Source organism: Falco cherrug, chromosome Z (genome assembly GCF_023634085.1).
Source record: "Falco cherrug isolate bFalChe1 chromosome Z, bFalChe1.pri, whole genome shotgun sequence".
Taxonomy (NCBI): domain Eukaryota; kingdom Metazoa; phylum Chordata; class Aves; order Falconiformes; family Falconidae; genus Falco; species Falco cherrug.
In genome coordinates, this window is record NC_073720.1 from 14109916 (window position 1) to 14125826 (window position 15911).

Below are 15911 nucleotides of genomic sequence, written 5' to 3' on the forward strand. Positions count from 1 at the left end.
TTGCTGCGGTACTCATAGGGGATGAGCTGGGAGTGTTTAACATGGACAGGTCAAACATTAAAAATCCCCAAGCTTTTTTGTGCATGGCCATCATGATTTTGTGATTCCATCTGAATGTTATTAATGGCATATTTGCTTATGCTGTGACATCGGTAATTTCAGAGAACTTGAAAGTAGGGAATTATCTTAAGTATACAAGTTAGCTTGCATCTGAAACAGTGTGGCCAGCAGGACAAGGGGAGTGATTGTCCCCCTGCACTGGGCACTGGTGAGGCTGCACCTTGAATAATGTTCAGCTTTAAGCCCCTCGGTTCGAGAGGTATGTAGAGTTGCTGGACTGTGTCTGGAGAAGGGCAGCAAATCTGGTGAAGGGTCTAGAGAACAAGTCTTAACGAGGAGAGGCTCAGAGTACTGGGGATGTTACCTAGTCTGGAGAAGAGGAGACTCAGTGGGGACCTTGTGGCTCCCTGCAGCTGCCTGACAGGAGGGTGTAGGCAGGGGAGTCGGTCTCTTCTCCCAGGTGACAAGTGACAGGGCAAGAGGAACCAGCCTCAGTCTGTGCCGGGGAGGTTTAGGTTGGGTACTAGGAAAGAGTGTTCTGCACTTAACATCTCAAATATTTGTCACAAGTCTTAGCCTGAAGGACTCCTTAAAATGAGCCCACAAATATGACATTTAAGCACCAAGTAAAAGCCTGTACTTTTAGGCAACATAACCTGACCAAAATTTTGCAGAAAACCAAATCATATTTAGAAAGTGGTGTGATGATCAACGAGTGTAGCTTATTTCAGCAAAAGAGAAAAATGTAAAACTCAGAATTACTGATTTTTATGGAAAACACCCAATGCATCAATGGGGCTATGTAAATAACTAAACATACTGTCCTACAGGAAGGTGTATTTCCTACTATTTCGTTAGAGAACTAATGCAAAACAGGCTTTTAAAGAGTTGTACTGTTAGGCAGCTCCGTTGTCATCTTAAAACACGGGGATTAAATTTAAGTGAATGGAACACAAATGTTGTATCTAGTTCCAAAATAAGATACTACTGGCTCCATGTCATTAGAAAAGTGATACAAGAGCAGATCCTAGTGATACAGTAGCAAAACCTAAACCAGGGGTCCTCCAAGTGTTTAAACAGGAGTGGATGAAGTGGCAGGCAGCCATCTGCGGCCGCTTGGTTTCCCCCCAAGCCCCTGGTGGGGGGTGTGTGTGTGTCTGTAAATACCCCGGGGCCGGATTGAGGACCCTGGGGGGCTGTGTCCGGCCCATGGGCTGTAGTTTGAGGACCCCTGACCTAAACCAAAGAACAGGTAGGTTTTAAAAAGTTAACCTGTACAAGATAATTTTTGTTGGCACAATTATGCTGATAGCTATTGGACACAAAATGCCTTATTAGGGAAGTTTTGTTCACCGGTTCTGCAAAATAAAGCAGTTAAAACTTCTGTGAGGGAGAATCCACTTAGTCAGGGAGTCTATTGCTGCTCTTTTCCGTCTTTTTAAGCAATAAATATCCTCTTCATGAGATTCTCCTTTCATGTAAAAATCCTGACATTACCTAAAACCACTGGATTCTTTTTGTCCTGCAGAAGCAAATGTAGAATTAAACTGTAAAAACCTAACTTTGCTTGGTAGCTGTCATGGTACTAAGCGTAGTTGGGGAATTCAAACATAAAGGGAAAAGCCCAAGCTACTTCAGTAGTTCATACATTTACATCTCACCTGCACTACATATTCCATGTGGAACTTTTATTACAAAAAAAAAGGTGCATCTATAATTGTGCTCTTTTTGGTGAGCACAAGCCCTTTTGCATGCTCAGGTACACATGCAGTGGTTGATAGAAGGTACGGTTCATTTTATTGAAAGAAAATAGCTAAGAGATGTGTAGAAGAGCAAGAGCAACTAAAAGGGCTTCTTACGTTAGCTTTGTCAAATGGAGAACGCTTTAGGTTGCAACATTTTTTTTCACAAAATGCTTGTGACAGTTAAGAGAGAGGAAGTAGCAGCTGGGTTTTTTTCAACTTTTCAATGTGTTATTTATGTTAGGTGGTAGTAGTGCTGCCCTTTTCTAAACACGGTTGCGTACTGACATTTATTTGTATCTTAAAAGACTTTTCATTCTTTTATTAGGTTGAGTCTTAACCAGGCTAAAAATTAGGGACTAAACACTGAACCAAAATCTGTTTTATTCAGGAGTCTTTTCCGATTTTTAACCTTGCATTTCTGTCCTTGGACCTTCTCTGATGATTCATAACCTTTTATTAAAAAAAACCTTGGAAGAAGTAAACCTGTTGAGGCAGCAGCCGATTTTGCACAAATCTTCCAGTCACAAGTTTTTGGCTCTTTTCTTGACTTCTAAAAACAATTAAAATCGCTCCAAGCTTCTTTAAAAAGCACTAAGAAAACAGATGCACAAGTATAACATTTCTTTAGAAGCCACAGTAAACACCAACATAAAACTCTGTATAAACACATTTAATCTATTGCATTTCAAAAGCACCTTACTGCCTTTTTATATTGGAACTATTATTGACCTGTGATATGTTACTCCCGTTGCCCTAATACTCATCTTGTTGCCTATTCCTCAATCATAGAATGGTTTGGATTGGAAGGTACCTTGAAGATCTTCTAGTTCCAACCCCCCTGCCACGGGCAGGGACACCTTCCACCAGCCCAGGTTGCCCAAATCCCCATCCAGCCTGGCCTTGAACACCGCCAGGGATGGGGCATCCACAGCTTCTCTGGGCAGCCTGTGCCAGTGCCTCACCACCCTCACAGTAAAGCATTTCTTCCTAATATCTAATCTAAATCTACCCTCTTCCAGTTTAAAAACATTACCCCTTGCTATGTTACTACAGGACCTGCGAAAAAGTCTGCCTACATCTTTCTTACAAGCCCCCTTTAGGTACTGGAAGGCTGCTAGAAGGTTGTCCTGGAGCCTTCTCTTCTCCAGGCTGAACAACCCCACCCTCTCGGCCTGTCTTCATAGGACAGGTGCTCCAGCCCCCTGATAGTCTTTGTGGCCCTCCTCTGGACCTGTCTCAACAAGTCCACATCCTTTTTATATTGGGAGCTCCAGTCCAGGTGGGGTCCCGTGAGGGTGGAGTGCTCTTGCCATTTACCGTGGCATCCCTGGCACTATTACCACGTTGGCAGCAGAAGCTTCAGTGTCATTGTTGAGTAAAACAGAAAAGACCAAAGGAATGTGGCAGTAGCCACAGAGGAAGAAGATGGTGGCTCTACGTTTTTTTTTGTAAACGCTACTTTATATTCAGCAGCAACTTAAAATTGGCCTAGATTAGTACTTTTCACTAAGGTTTCTTTTCTGACAGTTGTAGTTCGTAGTGAACTGAGCACTTAGTATTGGAATAGTGTTAGAAAAACACATTATGCTAATACTAGTTTAGAAATTGTACTTGGTAATTTATATCCCAAACCTTTGAATTTTTCACTTGCTTTGTCAGCCTTGCTGATTTTGCTGGCTGATCATTTTATGAACCAAACAGATTTCACCAGTATACTAAATTCTATCTGGTATTCTGCTTCTAAGATTTCTGTAACTGTGTCTTCAAACTTAATTTCTTTATATCCATTAATGTAGAAGGTGAAACTATTCTGTACATTGGTGAATTTACTGGTTTTATAAATGCTGATGTTCACTTCCAGTACTTTTTCTGAGATTGAATTAGTGTTAAGAAGCTTAGTATTAGGAATAAACGTGTATGCTGCCCCCGGTACTTAACTGTCGGACTATGTTTTGGCAACTGTATCTACTTCCTTAGGAATTTTAAAAGTGTTTTTGAAGCATTTGGTTCTAGAAACTTGCTGTTGCTGTGTCCAACTGTAGCTCTGGTATGGAAACCAGAAATCTGCCCTCTTGTGGATAATCTGTGAGATGTACCTCAGTTACGGTATCTTATTTGAATGAGAGCTCGAGGATATTCATTCACTCTCATTTTGACTCTCTCCCTCATTCTTTAAGTGATTTTTTTTTTTTTATGGACAGTTTATGAACTGATAATTAACTGAGATTGATGTAGTAACTGACAAGAAAAGTAGTTTATTGCAAAATGTGGAAGTTTGAAACTGTCTGTGAGGCAGGGCTTCTTAAATTTCTAATAGCGTGTTTGCTGATCTAAAAGAAAAAAGTCCGCTGCTCACCTAAATTATAAAATAGCTAATACATGAGTTGTACTAGTTTAGTTTGAGTGTGCAGCTGCAGAAATGAGCTTTGATCATCGCACTGCAGTTACATCGTACAATGCTACTCAATATATAAGCAATGAAACCCACTTTTTAAAGTATTTTCATTCTAAATAAAGATTTCATAATCTAAACTAAATAAAACATAACAGTATTTAAATTATTCTATTCAGTTGAATGCTTTAAAAAAAGAAAAATAGGGAGATCTAATAACCATAGCACTTCTAAAAAATTTAATTTCAATCCACCTAATTTTTGTCTCTGATCTTCTTCTCAGAAATGTCAGTCATATGTAAGGTATTTTTTAAATCCAATGATATAATAAGTTAAAGGATACCCTGGAGTATGGGAATGAAATGTTTAAACCTGTGTAGGAAATTTCTGAACACTGAGGTTGTTTACTTATCTTTGCATTACTGCTGAGTAGTAGTAGCCTTTGTATTACTGCATATAAACAGATTTTCCTCTTTATTTTGTATTCCACCATTCTCGTGCGTGCACATAGCTAAGCTGTGGAAAAAACTAGTATTTTTGTTAAGGAGAGAAGAACGTTTTTCAGCAAAGAGGAATGTTTCGTAAGTGCAGAGCTTGAACCTTTGTATGGTAACCAGTGTCAAAATCCTTTCTTCATTTCGTTGATAGTCAAATGCTGCAATACCTGAAAAAATACAATTTCAGCTTGTTTCCTTTTTCTTGAAATTTTTTTGTGGGGTAATCCTTTGTTTGGCTTTTTTTTCCCCCCCTCACTTCCCTGGTTGAGGTCTGTCTTCAGACAGATGGTCACTTCCTCTTTACCAAAATTGTTCACAAACTTTCATCCTCTCTTCCTCCTTTAATTTTACCCGTGTGTAATTCTTTCATTCTTTTTAAAGAGGTAGGCTTGTTTCATGTTGGATTGCCACTGTGGCCATAATCCAGTACCATGGTGAGAAATGCAGACTATATAGAGAGTTGTAGAGAGGGTCTGCATGATAGAGCCCAAACCTTCTGCCACTGAAGCAGTGAGTACTTTCTGTGTCCATGTTATGGACTTCTTCCAACCACATACTTACTTTCTACTTAAAAAAACCAACCCAAACAAAAAGAAAAAAAATGAACAAAACAAAACCCAAAAGCACCAAACCCCCAACAATTTAAATGTAACATTTTGACAGGAACTTTACTTGCAGTATTAGTAAGCAGTAAAGAAGAATATACGTAAGTGACAAAAAAAAAAGGGAAGAGGGTAACATACAGAAGTAGCATTTTAAATGTTACTAGCATAAACTTTTTAAGTATCACTTTCCCTACTGTCTTGGTTTGGCTTAATTTTGGTATTGTGTATGATGATGGTAGCTTTTTCATAGATTGTTCTCATTATATGCTGCCATTTCACTGTTTTCATTTCACTGAGAGTTTCTTTGTATCATATCCTTTGTGCACTGTAGTTTCTTCCTCCATGAAAACATCTTTTATAGTAGCTGGTGTTTCTTATAAAGAAGCAAGAACCTGAATATATATGTACTGAATATGCAAGAACCTCATTTGGATATATGTAATGTGGATTTCTACTTCTCTGTTTGAACTGCTACACTACACTCTGATGCATTGTTTAAAAACTTCCCAATGCAACAGTTCTTTGATTTCCTTACTTCAGTTAATATAACTAACAATTTTGTTTTCTAAATATTGGAAAACGTTGATCCTTTTTGACTAATTATGAGCTACTACAATGTAGTACCTTTAATTCCTGTTACAGCTGGAGAATGGACCCCCCAAAAAAACTTGTCTGTCAATTAAGCCAGGAATTGTTGCATGCTGTTCTGATGTTTTGTATGAAAAATCCTTTTTCGTCTAGAGCTGTCAGTTTTTTTCCACAACTGCTTGATATTTAAAATTCTTTAAATGAATGAGTTTATTAATGTTCTCAGTGACATCAAATTTTAGTTCTAGTTTCACTGGATCTCAGTCACGAGTTCTGGAATTGCCAGTTCTGTAACAGACGCAGTTTTGCTCTCAACACAACAGATGTAATACTTGGACCCAGATATTCCTATGTGGTTTCTTCATATTGTGTTTGTTGTATAAACTAATCCCATCACTTGATCTCTTTTGTCTTCTATTTACTCTCATCTGTTTACTCACATCATCATACTTACAAAAACTTTGTAGTTTGAGACTCATTTCTTGAATTGCTCTGCTGAGTTCCCAGCTGGTGCAGGCTAGCACATCCTGTCCCTTCTGTAACATCTGTATGATCCATCTTTAAAGTAATGGTGGTGTTTGTCTCTACTGCTCCTAACAGAAGGCTATTCCAGAAAGTGGCAGCTCTGATGGTGAGAAGCTCTGTTCTTGTTTTCTTCTTGCTTGCATTCATGCCCGCATTTATTGTTGTGTTAGCATTGCCCTGAAACATTCTTCCTTTGTAGCCGTCTTTGACAGCCTTAGAGAGAGCAACCACATCCCCTCTTGACCTTTGCTTTGTTACCTAAACAAACCACCCCCTTCTACTCTCCTACAAAGAAAGTTTACTCTTACCCCGACCATTCTGGCTCCACTTGCTCCAATGTCAGGTCTGGATCTTGCCAGTTGAGGTTTTGTATGTATTTGTGGAGAAGGATTCTAATTTAAATATCTGGGTTTGGAGAAATTTTTCCCATTGAATATCTGTATAATTTAATTACTGTAGCAGCAATTCCAGGAAAGAACTTGAATTAGTAGTGACAGCTTTTGATGTTTACAGCTTTCCCAGGTGATCAGGAAGGGAAAGTGAAAAGATTTTATTTTCCTTGTTTTTTGTTGTTTCTCTTACATACAGCATTTCCAATAATCCTGATTAGTAATGTGGCTTAAGTCAGTTTTGATGCAGTTTCAGACAAGAGAGGAGATCATTAGGCAAGACCTTGTTATTTTACGTATAATTTGTGCATGAAAGGTGTTCTTTAATTTCTTTAATTACTAACCGGTCAGTGAAAAATTAAAATCTAAAAGTGTTAGCTCCTTTGTGTTTGCTGTTGCAGGCTGAGTAGTGGGAAAAGTTAGGTTGCCTCCCCCCCCCCCCCCCCCCCCCCTTTTTTTTTTCTTCCTATTTTAAAGAACTGCTTATTTATGGAACTAAGGAACCACTGAAATTCTGTGTATATTGGTATTCGTTTGGGAAAAAAAACCCACCTTGAGTATGGCATAATACGTGAAAATGCTCTGGGTTTTTGAAGGCTGTTTTCTCCCTGAATTAAAAAAGAAAACCACAGAGAATATCTATCCGTAGCAGTTTCCTTAACTAGATTTCTGTACCTGTAATGTACTATATTTTTAATAAACAAAGGTAATTTAGTGGTGAGAATGAGACTGTGGCAGGTGCAGCAGAGGAAGTCAACTCATTGTCAGTTCTGTTTAACCTCAGTGTTGGTATTTTTTTCAAAGAATTCAGTTGTGTGTAGACAAGGAAACTTTGAAAAGTTAACTTCAGTGGCTCATAGAAGCATTGAACAGGAACGACAACATTCAGTTTCCTTGTCTTGCTTGGAATCTATGCTTATTTGTTAGCAGTGGTGTCTTACATATTGCCATTGCTGTGGCACAAGAAAGAATGGGATGAAAATGACTAAGGAAGTGACAGTGATGTTTTGGGTTGTATGTATTATATGTGTAATTTTCAAAAATATTGGCCTGTAAAGTAAGCGTAAGCAAATCATTATTTCAGTATCTTCAGTAGGTAACATAAATGTTTACCAAAGAAGTCTTTTTACTATTTCCTAAACTGTTAACATAAGTGCCTGTCTGTAATAAGTAGCTGCATATATACAAAATTCCTTTAATTTATTTTGTTTGTCTTCAGAAAACACCATGGTCTATTTTTGTCGTTTCATTAGTATAACAGTGGATTCTAATGTGTGATCTTTGTAAATTTTTGTTGGTTTAGAACTGAAGTTGAATTTTTCTTTTCTTTTTAGCAGTGTGGACTTTCTTACAGTTGGTATCTGTGTAGTTAGTGAAAACTGAGTGAAGAAATTACTTTTTCAGTAGTTGAATATAAACTGTGGTGTTTTACAGGAAGTGAATGAGCTAGGTCAGTGGTGGCTAGGGTTTTTATTCTTCTTCTGTGGAGGGAGTGACATGGTTTCTGGTAGTAGTTTGACCAGACCGTGTTTAATATTAAAGAGATATTTTTCAGATCTATTTTGAAATAGCTACTACTTATAAAATATACTAAGATTTTTTATTTGTCACTTTGCTTACTCCTGGACTTTTGCATCTGTAAATTACTCATTTTGGTTTTGCTAGCTGCTGTTTGTATGAAAAGTACCACCTCCTGCAAAACTGAGGAGAAAATACAGTAGCTAATTACTTAAACTGGTTATACTTTAAGTCCTACCCACTGCAGTATGAACTAACAGAAGTTTTGTTACCAGTTTTTGTTGTTACTGTGTAAACTGAGGAAATTTTCTTTTGATTGCCTTATCTTGCATCTTCTTTTGGTGAAGGGCTTTGTGTTTGAGATCAGAAGCTTGTGTTTTGATTGCATAATGCCATTTGATATTTAAAACCTACATGTTCTATCCACTCTTGACAAAATTTACTTAGTATGCAGCTAAGGGTATGGTCTCTGTTCCATTTATGTTGCTGAACTTAAAATTCTAAAAAAGTAAACAGAATTTTCATTTTGGTTTTTTTTGTTTTGTTTTGGTTTTTTTTTTTAGTGCTTGGGAAATGGGAAGTAATGATAGCTGGCACCTGATCTGAAATATCTGTGTAGGCACTACTATCCCAGAACTTCAGGATGAATGGGGATATGCCTCATGTTCCCATCACTACTCTTGCAGGGATTGCTAGTCTTACAGACCGTAAGTACTCTTCTTTTTCCTTGTCTTTGGTATGCTGTTTTCTACACATTGGTGATTACCTGCATTTTAAAAATACTAGAAATAGTTTTATGTTGGAGGTTCTTAGAGATAAATCTGTTTAAAATCAGATTTGGCATTAAAAGTGTTAATTTTGTCATTGAATTTTGAAAGTCTTCAAATAACACATGATAATTTAAACATGAAATGAAATGTAGGTTAAAAAAGCCTTAATGAAACATGAACCAAAACGTAGGAACTCATTGTTTTAGAATATAATTCAGTAGTATATCTGGCTACCCCACAAACAAAGAAAAACATAAACGATAAAATACTTCTCTAAAACATACATCTCATCATCCTCACTGAAAAAAGAGGGGGGGAGAGAGAGGATTAGACTAATGCTCACCTAACTGAAGAGAGTTGTGGAATATGCTGAATATACTGGAAACCTAGTTCCTTAATTTTGTACAAGGTACAAATAAGTTGCTCTATTTAATAAATGCAAGGAATGGCTGCTAGAATGGGAACAAGCAGCTGAACCTATGAGTGTTTTCTTGGCTGTTCAGCCTACAACAGGGGCAGACGAGGTGTGTGTACAGTCTTTAAATATGACAGGAAGACAAAGTGCGAGGAGAGGAAAAGAACTATTTTAATTAAAAGCTGATACTGGCACATAACCAAATGGTTAAATATAATGTGACCAAAAATAAAATTCTAGTGAACACTAAGAGATTTAGTATTACTATAATGAGATCCTAGAACAACCATTGCAATGAGAGCAGTTGGATAAAGATGCATCTTGTTTATGAAGTGTAAGAAAGAGTTTATAGCTCTGTTGTTAGTCTGAGGATAATTGGACTCAGTGACCCAGGTGCTTCTTCCGAGCTCTTGTTTTTATTATTACACTGTTGAAATTTGGAGGCTTTCCAAGAGACACTGAAATTATATAGCCAGCAATTGAATTTAATTGCTTACAGTAAAGAAAGCAGATGTATTGGAGGAAAAAAAATCCACCTCTTCATGTCATTCTGATCTTCTGAAATACCAAATTGGAAGAAGCTACTTATGCATTTAGATGTGTATATGCATATCGTTATATATGTCTAATAATGGACCATCAGGATGAAAGTAACAAGTTTCTGGACTATGGGCATGTTTTCCTCATTAAGTATTTGCAGGTAAGGTTCTGAAGAAAGCAAAAAACCTAAACTGTTAGAAGTCACTGGCTAGACTTCTGGTGCAAGTTACTTGAAATGCTGAACTGCCTTTGATGGGATTAGCCTTTGTGTTAGGTGCATTTGCTTCTTTTTCTGTCATGTTTGTGTAGTTTGTGGAAACTCAGGGGCAGCTGAAAGAGAAAGGCTTGAGCTGCTTTAGCTTATTTTTCTGTGGGTGAAAGAAAGGAACTGGAATGGACAAGACCCGTCGTGGTAAAAACATGAGGACACAATGCCTGGAGGCAGTAGAATAGGCTAGTTAACTAGCTGGATTTATACTTTTAATAAACATATTTTGCTGATCATGCTAATTTTTCAAGTTTCTGGTGCATTCAGCGTAATCAGATGCAAATAATGAAAGCTAGCTGTTTTAATTATTCCACAGTTACATTTCAATTGCTATTAATTTCTAAATACAGTAATGATATACACTATATAGAGGGAAAATACTGGCACACACCCCCCCCCCCTTTTTTTTAAGTAAATAATTTTAAAATAAAAAAAGGGTGCATGTCACTTACATTGTTTTTTTCCTGAAGTTATTTCTAATGGTTCAGCTAAAACCTTTATCTCAGAGCTGTAATCGGCCTGCAAACTTGAAGTTTAGACTCGCCATGTTTTCATGGACCCAGGAAAGTGAATTTTCGATGTAGCTAGCTTTTTGGCCTTTTCTGGTCTACTTTCCTCTTGTCTGTGTAGCTCTGCCAATCATCTGGTCAAAGCTTCTTACATGGTACAGTTCTGTGTTATGTCTGTAGACCTAAGAATGTCCTCTGAAACTACAGAGTGCTCATTTATAATCTGATTGAAATGCTGCAATGAGTGTGTTTCTTACATCTTTTTACTAAGATTTGTGAAAAGCTCTATTGACTGAATTGACATTTTAGTGATCATACCAACCAATGATACTAGCCTTTTATTGAGAAGATGACTTACGTAGAAATAAACACAACAAAATAAGAATAAACTGAGAATTTAATTTATGGCTTAAATTGGTTGTTTGGTTTTTTGGTGGGCTTCTTTTTGGGTGTTTTTTTTTTCATCTACCCTGGCCATACAAAGTGAGAACACTAATTAAATACGAAGAGCAGAGTAGAAAACTTGAAGTGTATGCTCAATGCACTTACAGTACTGCAGGCAACTACAAGGCAACTAAAAACACTTACAGTACTGCAGGTAACTAAAAAAAAGTACATTTCCTTTCTTTATCAACACTTTTGGCTCCATGAGAAAGCTGCCATAACATAATAAATAACTTAATATTCTGGAATAATTAAAATACGTTTTCATTCTTAATACTTGCCTTAGCACTGTTAAACTTGTAAAATAATAGTATAACTTGTGCACTTGACTGCTTTATTTTAAAGCAGAATCCAGCTTGTGTGTGTGTGTGACCATTCATGATTAAAAAAAAAAATCCAGAAATCCTCCCTATATTTTAAATGTAGTAATCAAGTTTTCCTAATCACATGAGGGAGTAAGAAGTTGTAACTACTTGTAAGCTTGTGTTTTGTGAGAAGATTGTGAACTTCTTTCTGTGTTCTGATAACAGTTTTGAACCAGCTGCCTCTTCCATCACCTCTACCTGCTACAACAACAAAAAGCCTGCTTTTCAATGGACGGATAGCTGAAGAGGTGAACTGCCTTCTGGCTTGCAGGGATGAAAATCTGGTTTCACAGCTCGTCCACAGTCTCAATCAGGTGTCAACAGATCACATGTATGTATTTTGAACTTCAGCTATATCAGATCAGCATCCTTATCCCTTGAAATCAAAATTAACTGGATTGAGAAGGATGTTTGTGAGAATCTGGAAATTAGAACATGAAGGCTTTTTATTAAGCTTGCTTAGTAGATGACTGATAAGCAGGAGTGAAATGTCTTAGGCAGGTTGTTAATAATTGTCTGGCAACACTTACGCATAACTGGGGGGTGGTGTTTTATGGATCTGCTTATTCTGGTTTTGCTAGTTGGCAGTGCATATTTCATGGTTTCAACTGTGCAAAACTCATTTGTGTCCACTTTGGTTAGTAATGTGCATAGACAAATTATATACACAGTATTACAGAAAAAAATTTTTTTTGAGACACCCTGGTAAGACCCATGTCATTTCTGATTAAGTATTGAACTTAAATACTTTAAGAACTGAACCAGCAAGTATGCTAATGTATTCTCTTTTTCTTAATTCTTTTCTTCTTCTTCTTTTTTTTTTTAAATTTTTCCCTCTGTCCTTTGAATTGTCTTATGTTGACAACCCTGTCTCTTTCCTACATTGTCCGAATCAATAGTTTTGATCAAATGGAAGGTAGCTTTTAGAAGTCCTCAATGCAAAAAATAAGTGAAAACGTGGATGCATACGCAATATTTGTTAAATTTTCTTTGTGGTTCACAAGGAAACCTGTGTTGTCAAAGATGCCAGTTTCTCTTTATGAAATAAAAGATGCCCAAAACATTGGGCTGCAACCTCAATGTTATACATTCATGCATGTTATTTTCACTCCTACAGTAATACTTCCTTGTTGTTATGCCAGAATGTTCTTTTGTGGAGAAGATCATAATACAAAAGTTGGCATAAGAAACTTATTATGATAGTCTGAAACTGACAGCCATGTATATATATAAGAGCTTACTAAGAGAAAATAATTTTGAAGACTGGTAAGAATACTTCTATTGCCATTCTTTAGAGAAGAGAGGGGGAAAAAAATACAGAGGCAGGGAACAGTGCTTTGCAGACTTGTTTTTTTCTGTATTTTAACAGCAAATTGTCTTCTTTCATTTTGATTTTGTTTTTTTGATTTTGGTTTTATTTTTTTTTTTACTTGATCATAGTTTCTTATAATTTGAAAATGCATTTGCCTCTTTATTTGCTTACTTCCACAATTCCAGAGAGTTGAAAGATAACCTTGGCAGTGATGATCCAGAGGGAGATATACCAGTCTTGCTGCAGGCTATCCTGGCAAGGAATCCTAATGTTTTCAGGGAGAAAAGCATGCAAAACAGATACGGGGTACAAAGCGGTAAGGATTTTTGATCATTCATTGATTGCATTTTATGTTGTTGTTTAAGTTTAAGGGACTGATACTAACTACAAATATATATGGAGCACAACTTTGATATTTATACCTTTACCTTATATTTGATAGTGATACAAAGCTGTGTATCTTGACATCTTCAGAGAGTGATTGTATTAGAATAAGCATGAAAATAAACTCTACCAGGTATTTTTGTAAATAATGTTTCATTTCACTACGAGGTTTAATCTCTAGGATGAGTGATTTGACTTAATTTAAAAATAATTTTATTTGAATTTTTTTATGGCTAGGTTTATATATTTGTCTTAAGAAATAATTGAAGTTGGAAAAACTTGCCTTGATTTTACTGAAGATCTGTATGATTATAGGGTGTTACTGCAGTGGTAGTTCGTAATAGTTCCCGGGTAAGTAACAAGGCTGAATGAACCATACTTAACAGCTTCTCCCTGTTATTCCTTGTCTCAGCTATTTGTGATGCCCTACAGATTTTACTGTTTTGGTAGTTAATTCTCTTCTGAGTTATAGTGACATATTCTGCAGGATAGCGAAGATGAAGGAGAGAGACCAAGCAAAGGATTAATTGAACAGATTCGAGTTTTTTTAGGTCTGGAGACTTTAACCTGATGTATGTTCTTTAAACACTAAGCTATGAAACAAGCAGGAGAATTTCCAGAGTTGCCACAGTGTGAGGATAAAGCTTTGCTAGCACTGTAGAGATATAGATAGAAGTGTTAATGGACTCCATAGGGGATAGGAAGTGTATGGTGTTTTTGGAGGGTAAAAATAATAAAATTATTAGGTTCATTCACCTAGGCTAGTGGGTAAAAAGGCATACAGTGTTTGAAAAGAACTTGCTAAGGACAAAACATGTAATGTTCCTTGAAAGAAGACAGAAGTTTCCTGGAATGAAAATGTGAAAGGCAGTGCTACATATTTGTAAATTCATTGATACTTACATCCTGAAATTTAAGTTCTGAAAACAACCTTCAGATCCAGTGTTTAGTGGTAGCTGCGGCACATTGTGATTTTTCCAGCTATGGGAAGAGTTATGGCTGTCCTGCTGGTTTGCAGAGTGGTCCCACAAAGAACATATGCATGAATTATGAGTTTTCCACCATTTTGTAGAGTAAAATAATTTTTTGCCAATGCAAAAGAAAGGCATTGTTTTTGAAATTATCTGTTCCAGCAGAGGCTTTTGAAAGAAAGAAGACAAAGCTAGTTAAATTCTTCATAATTTTGACTAATTCTGTCCTTCACAGAGACAAAACACTTTTGCAGCTTGATTCAGTAGGTTAAGAGTAATCTTCAATGAAATAAAAGCACCTCAGTCTTTAAATGTGCTTTGGCTTATGCTTGAAGGAAGGTATTAGTACAGAATAAAAAATAATTCAATGTGAAACTTAAAAGAATAGTTGATGTTATTTTAGTAAAGTTAACAAAGTGGTTTTAGAAAACCGAAAGAGGTAAGACTTTAACCCCCCCCTTGAATATTTAATTTTATTTTACATAATTCTGAATACTTGTATGAGTACAAGTATTACAGTGTAAGTGTGAAATCTGAAAACTGGAAAGAAAGGGGGAAGAGGGGAAAAGCATAGCTGTACATGAAATATTTTCAGAGGAAAAAGGCCCTGGAATGAATGTTTTGAAAAGCTAGATGAAGTATGACTTTATTTTCAATGGAAAAAGGCCACTCTCTTATCTGGATATAGGTGGATCTTTAAGCTAGATGTTGGCAAATTTTGGTAACCTTATTAGATGTTACTATGTCCCATTCAGATCTCCAAGGCCAGAGGAGGCTGTACTGATGTGTTGGGGCAGCAAAAGCTGGGGTTTCTTCTGCTTGCTGAACAGATACTGTAGTCTCTGCAGAGTCATGGTTTGTAAAACAATTGGGGGTTTGGTAGAGACGTAAGACATTTTGCCAGTTGGAAGAATGAAATTTAGGCTCTTTTCTAGTATTTCAAATTAATCTCTTCTGCTTTCCTTACTGTCTTCCTTCTGGATATTGTCTTTCCACCTTCAGTTGAGTCTAGCATGCAGTGAAGTCAGCAGTGGGTACTGTGTTTATAATAGAAAGAGCAAAGGCAGCAGGAGGACCCCCTGTCTGTTTACTCAGCCTGAGTTGGGTCTGTGTACCATGATCCCCTGACTGCCAGTTCCAGCATTAGTTATGTGTAAAGTGAACTCAAATTAATTTCTCTTAGACTTTATTTCTGATGAAGAACAGGAACTTCACCTGGCTAAAGAAGTACCTTAAACACAGAATAAATTTCTGGGTTCAGTACAGTTTGTCAGGAAATAAACACATCTTCAGAAAGTGAAATACTGTTTTGAAATCTTGTGAATATAAGGTGAAGCACGAGCAGAATTCTGCACTGATGTTTTTTCCCAAGTTCATATTGATCTGTAGGTCAACAGCAAGTTTAGAGCAAGAATTGTTTTTAGTTATGATGAACAAACGGTGCAAGAAGAATGTATTATGTGGACACTTTTCACTTTGTGTCCTGAACAGGCACCTCCACCCCCAGCATATTCCGTTTCAGGTAACATAGCAGCAGTGTTCAAACTCCTATATCCTATCTTTTGATAACAATTCCACTGTTGAAACAGTCTTCATACAAATTAGTTGTTTGTT

General features: G+C 36.8%; 1 protein-coding gene across 8 annotated transcripts in view; it reads left to right on the forward strand.

Moving 5' to 3' along the window:
* The window catches only part of NIPBL (NIPBL cohesin loading factor), a 152582-nt gene that overhangs the window by 40363 nt on the left and 96308 nt on the right, over positions 1–15911 (forward strand). For all 8 annotated transcript variants that reach the window (XM_055698543.1, XM_014283282.3, XM_055698542.1 and 5 more), the window contains 3 exons: positions 8883–9026; positions 11796–11961; positions 13128–13258. In XM_055698543.1, the coding sequence (XP_055554518.1) occupies positions 8963–9026; positions 11796–11961; positions 13128–13258 (361 nt within the window). In that variant the 5' untranslated portion in view covers positions 8883–8962. The remainder of the gene's footprint in view (positions 1–8882; positions 9027–11795; positions 11962–13127; positions 13259–15911) is intronic.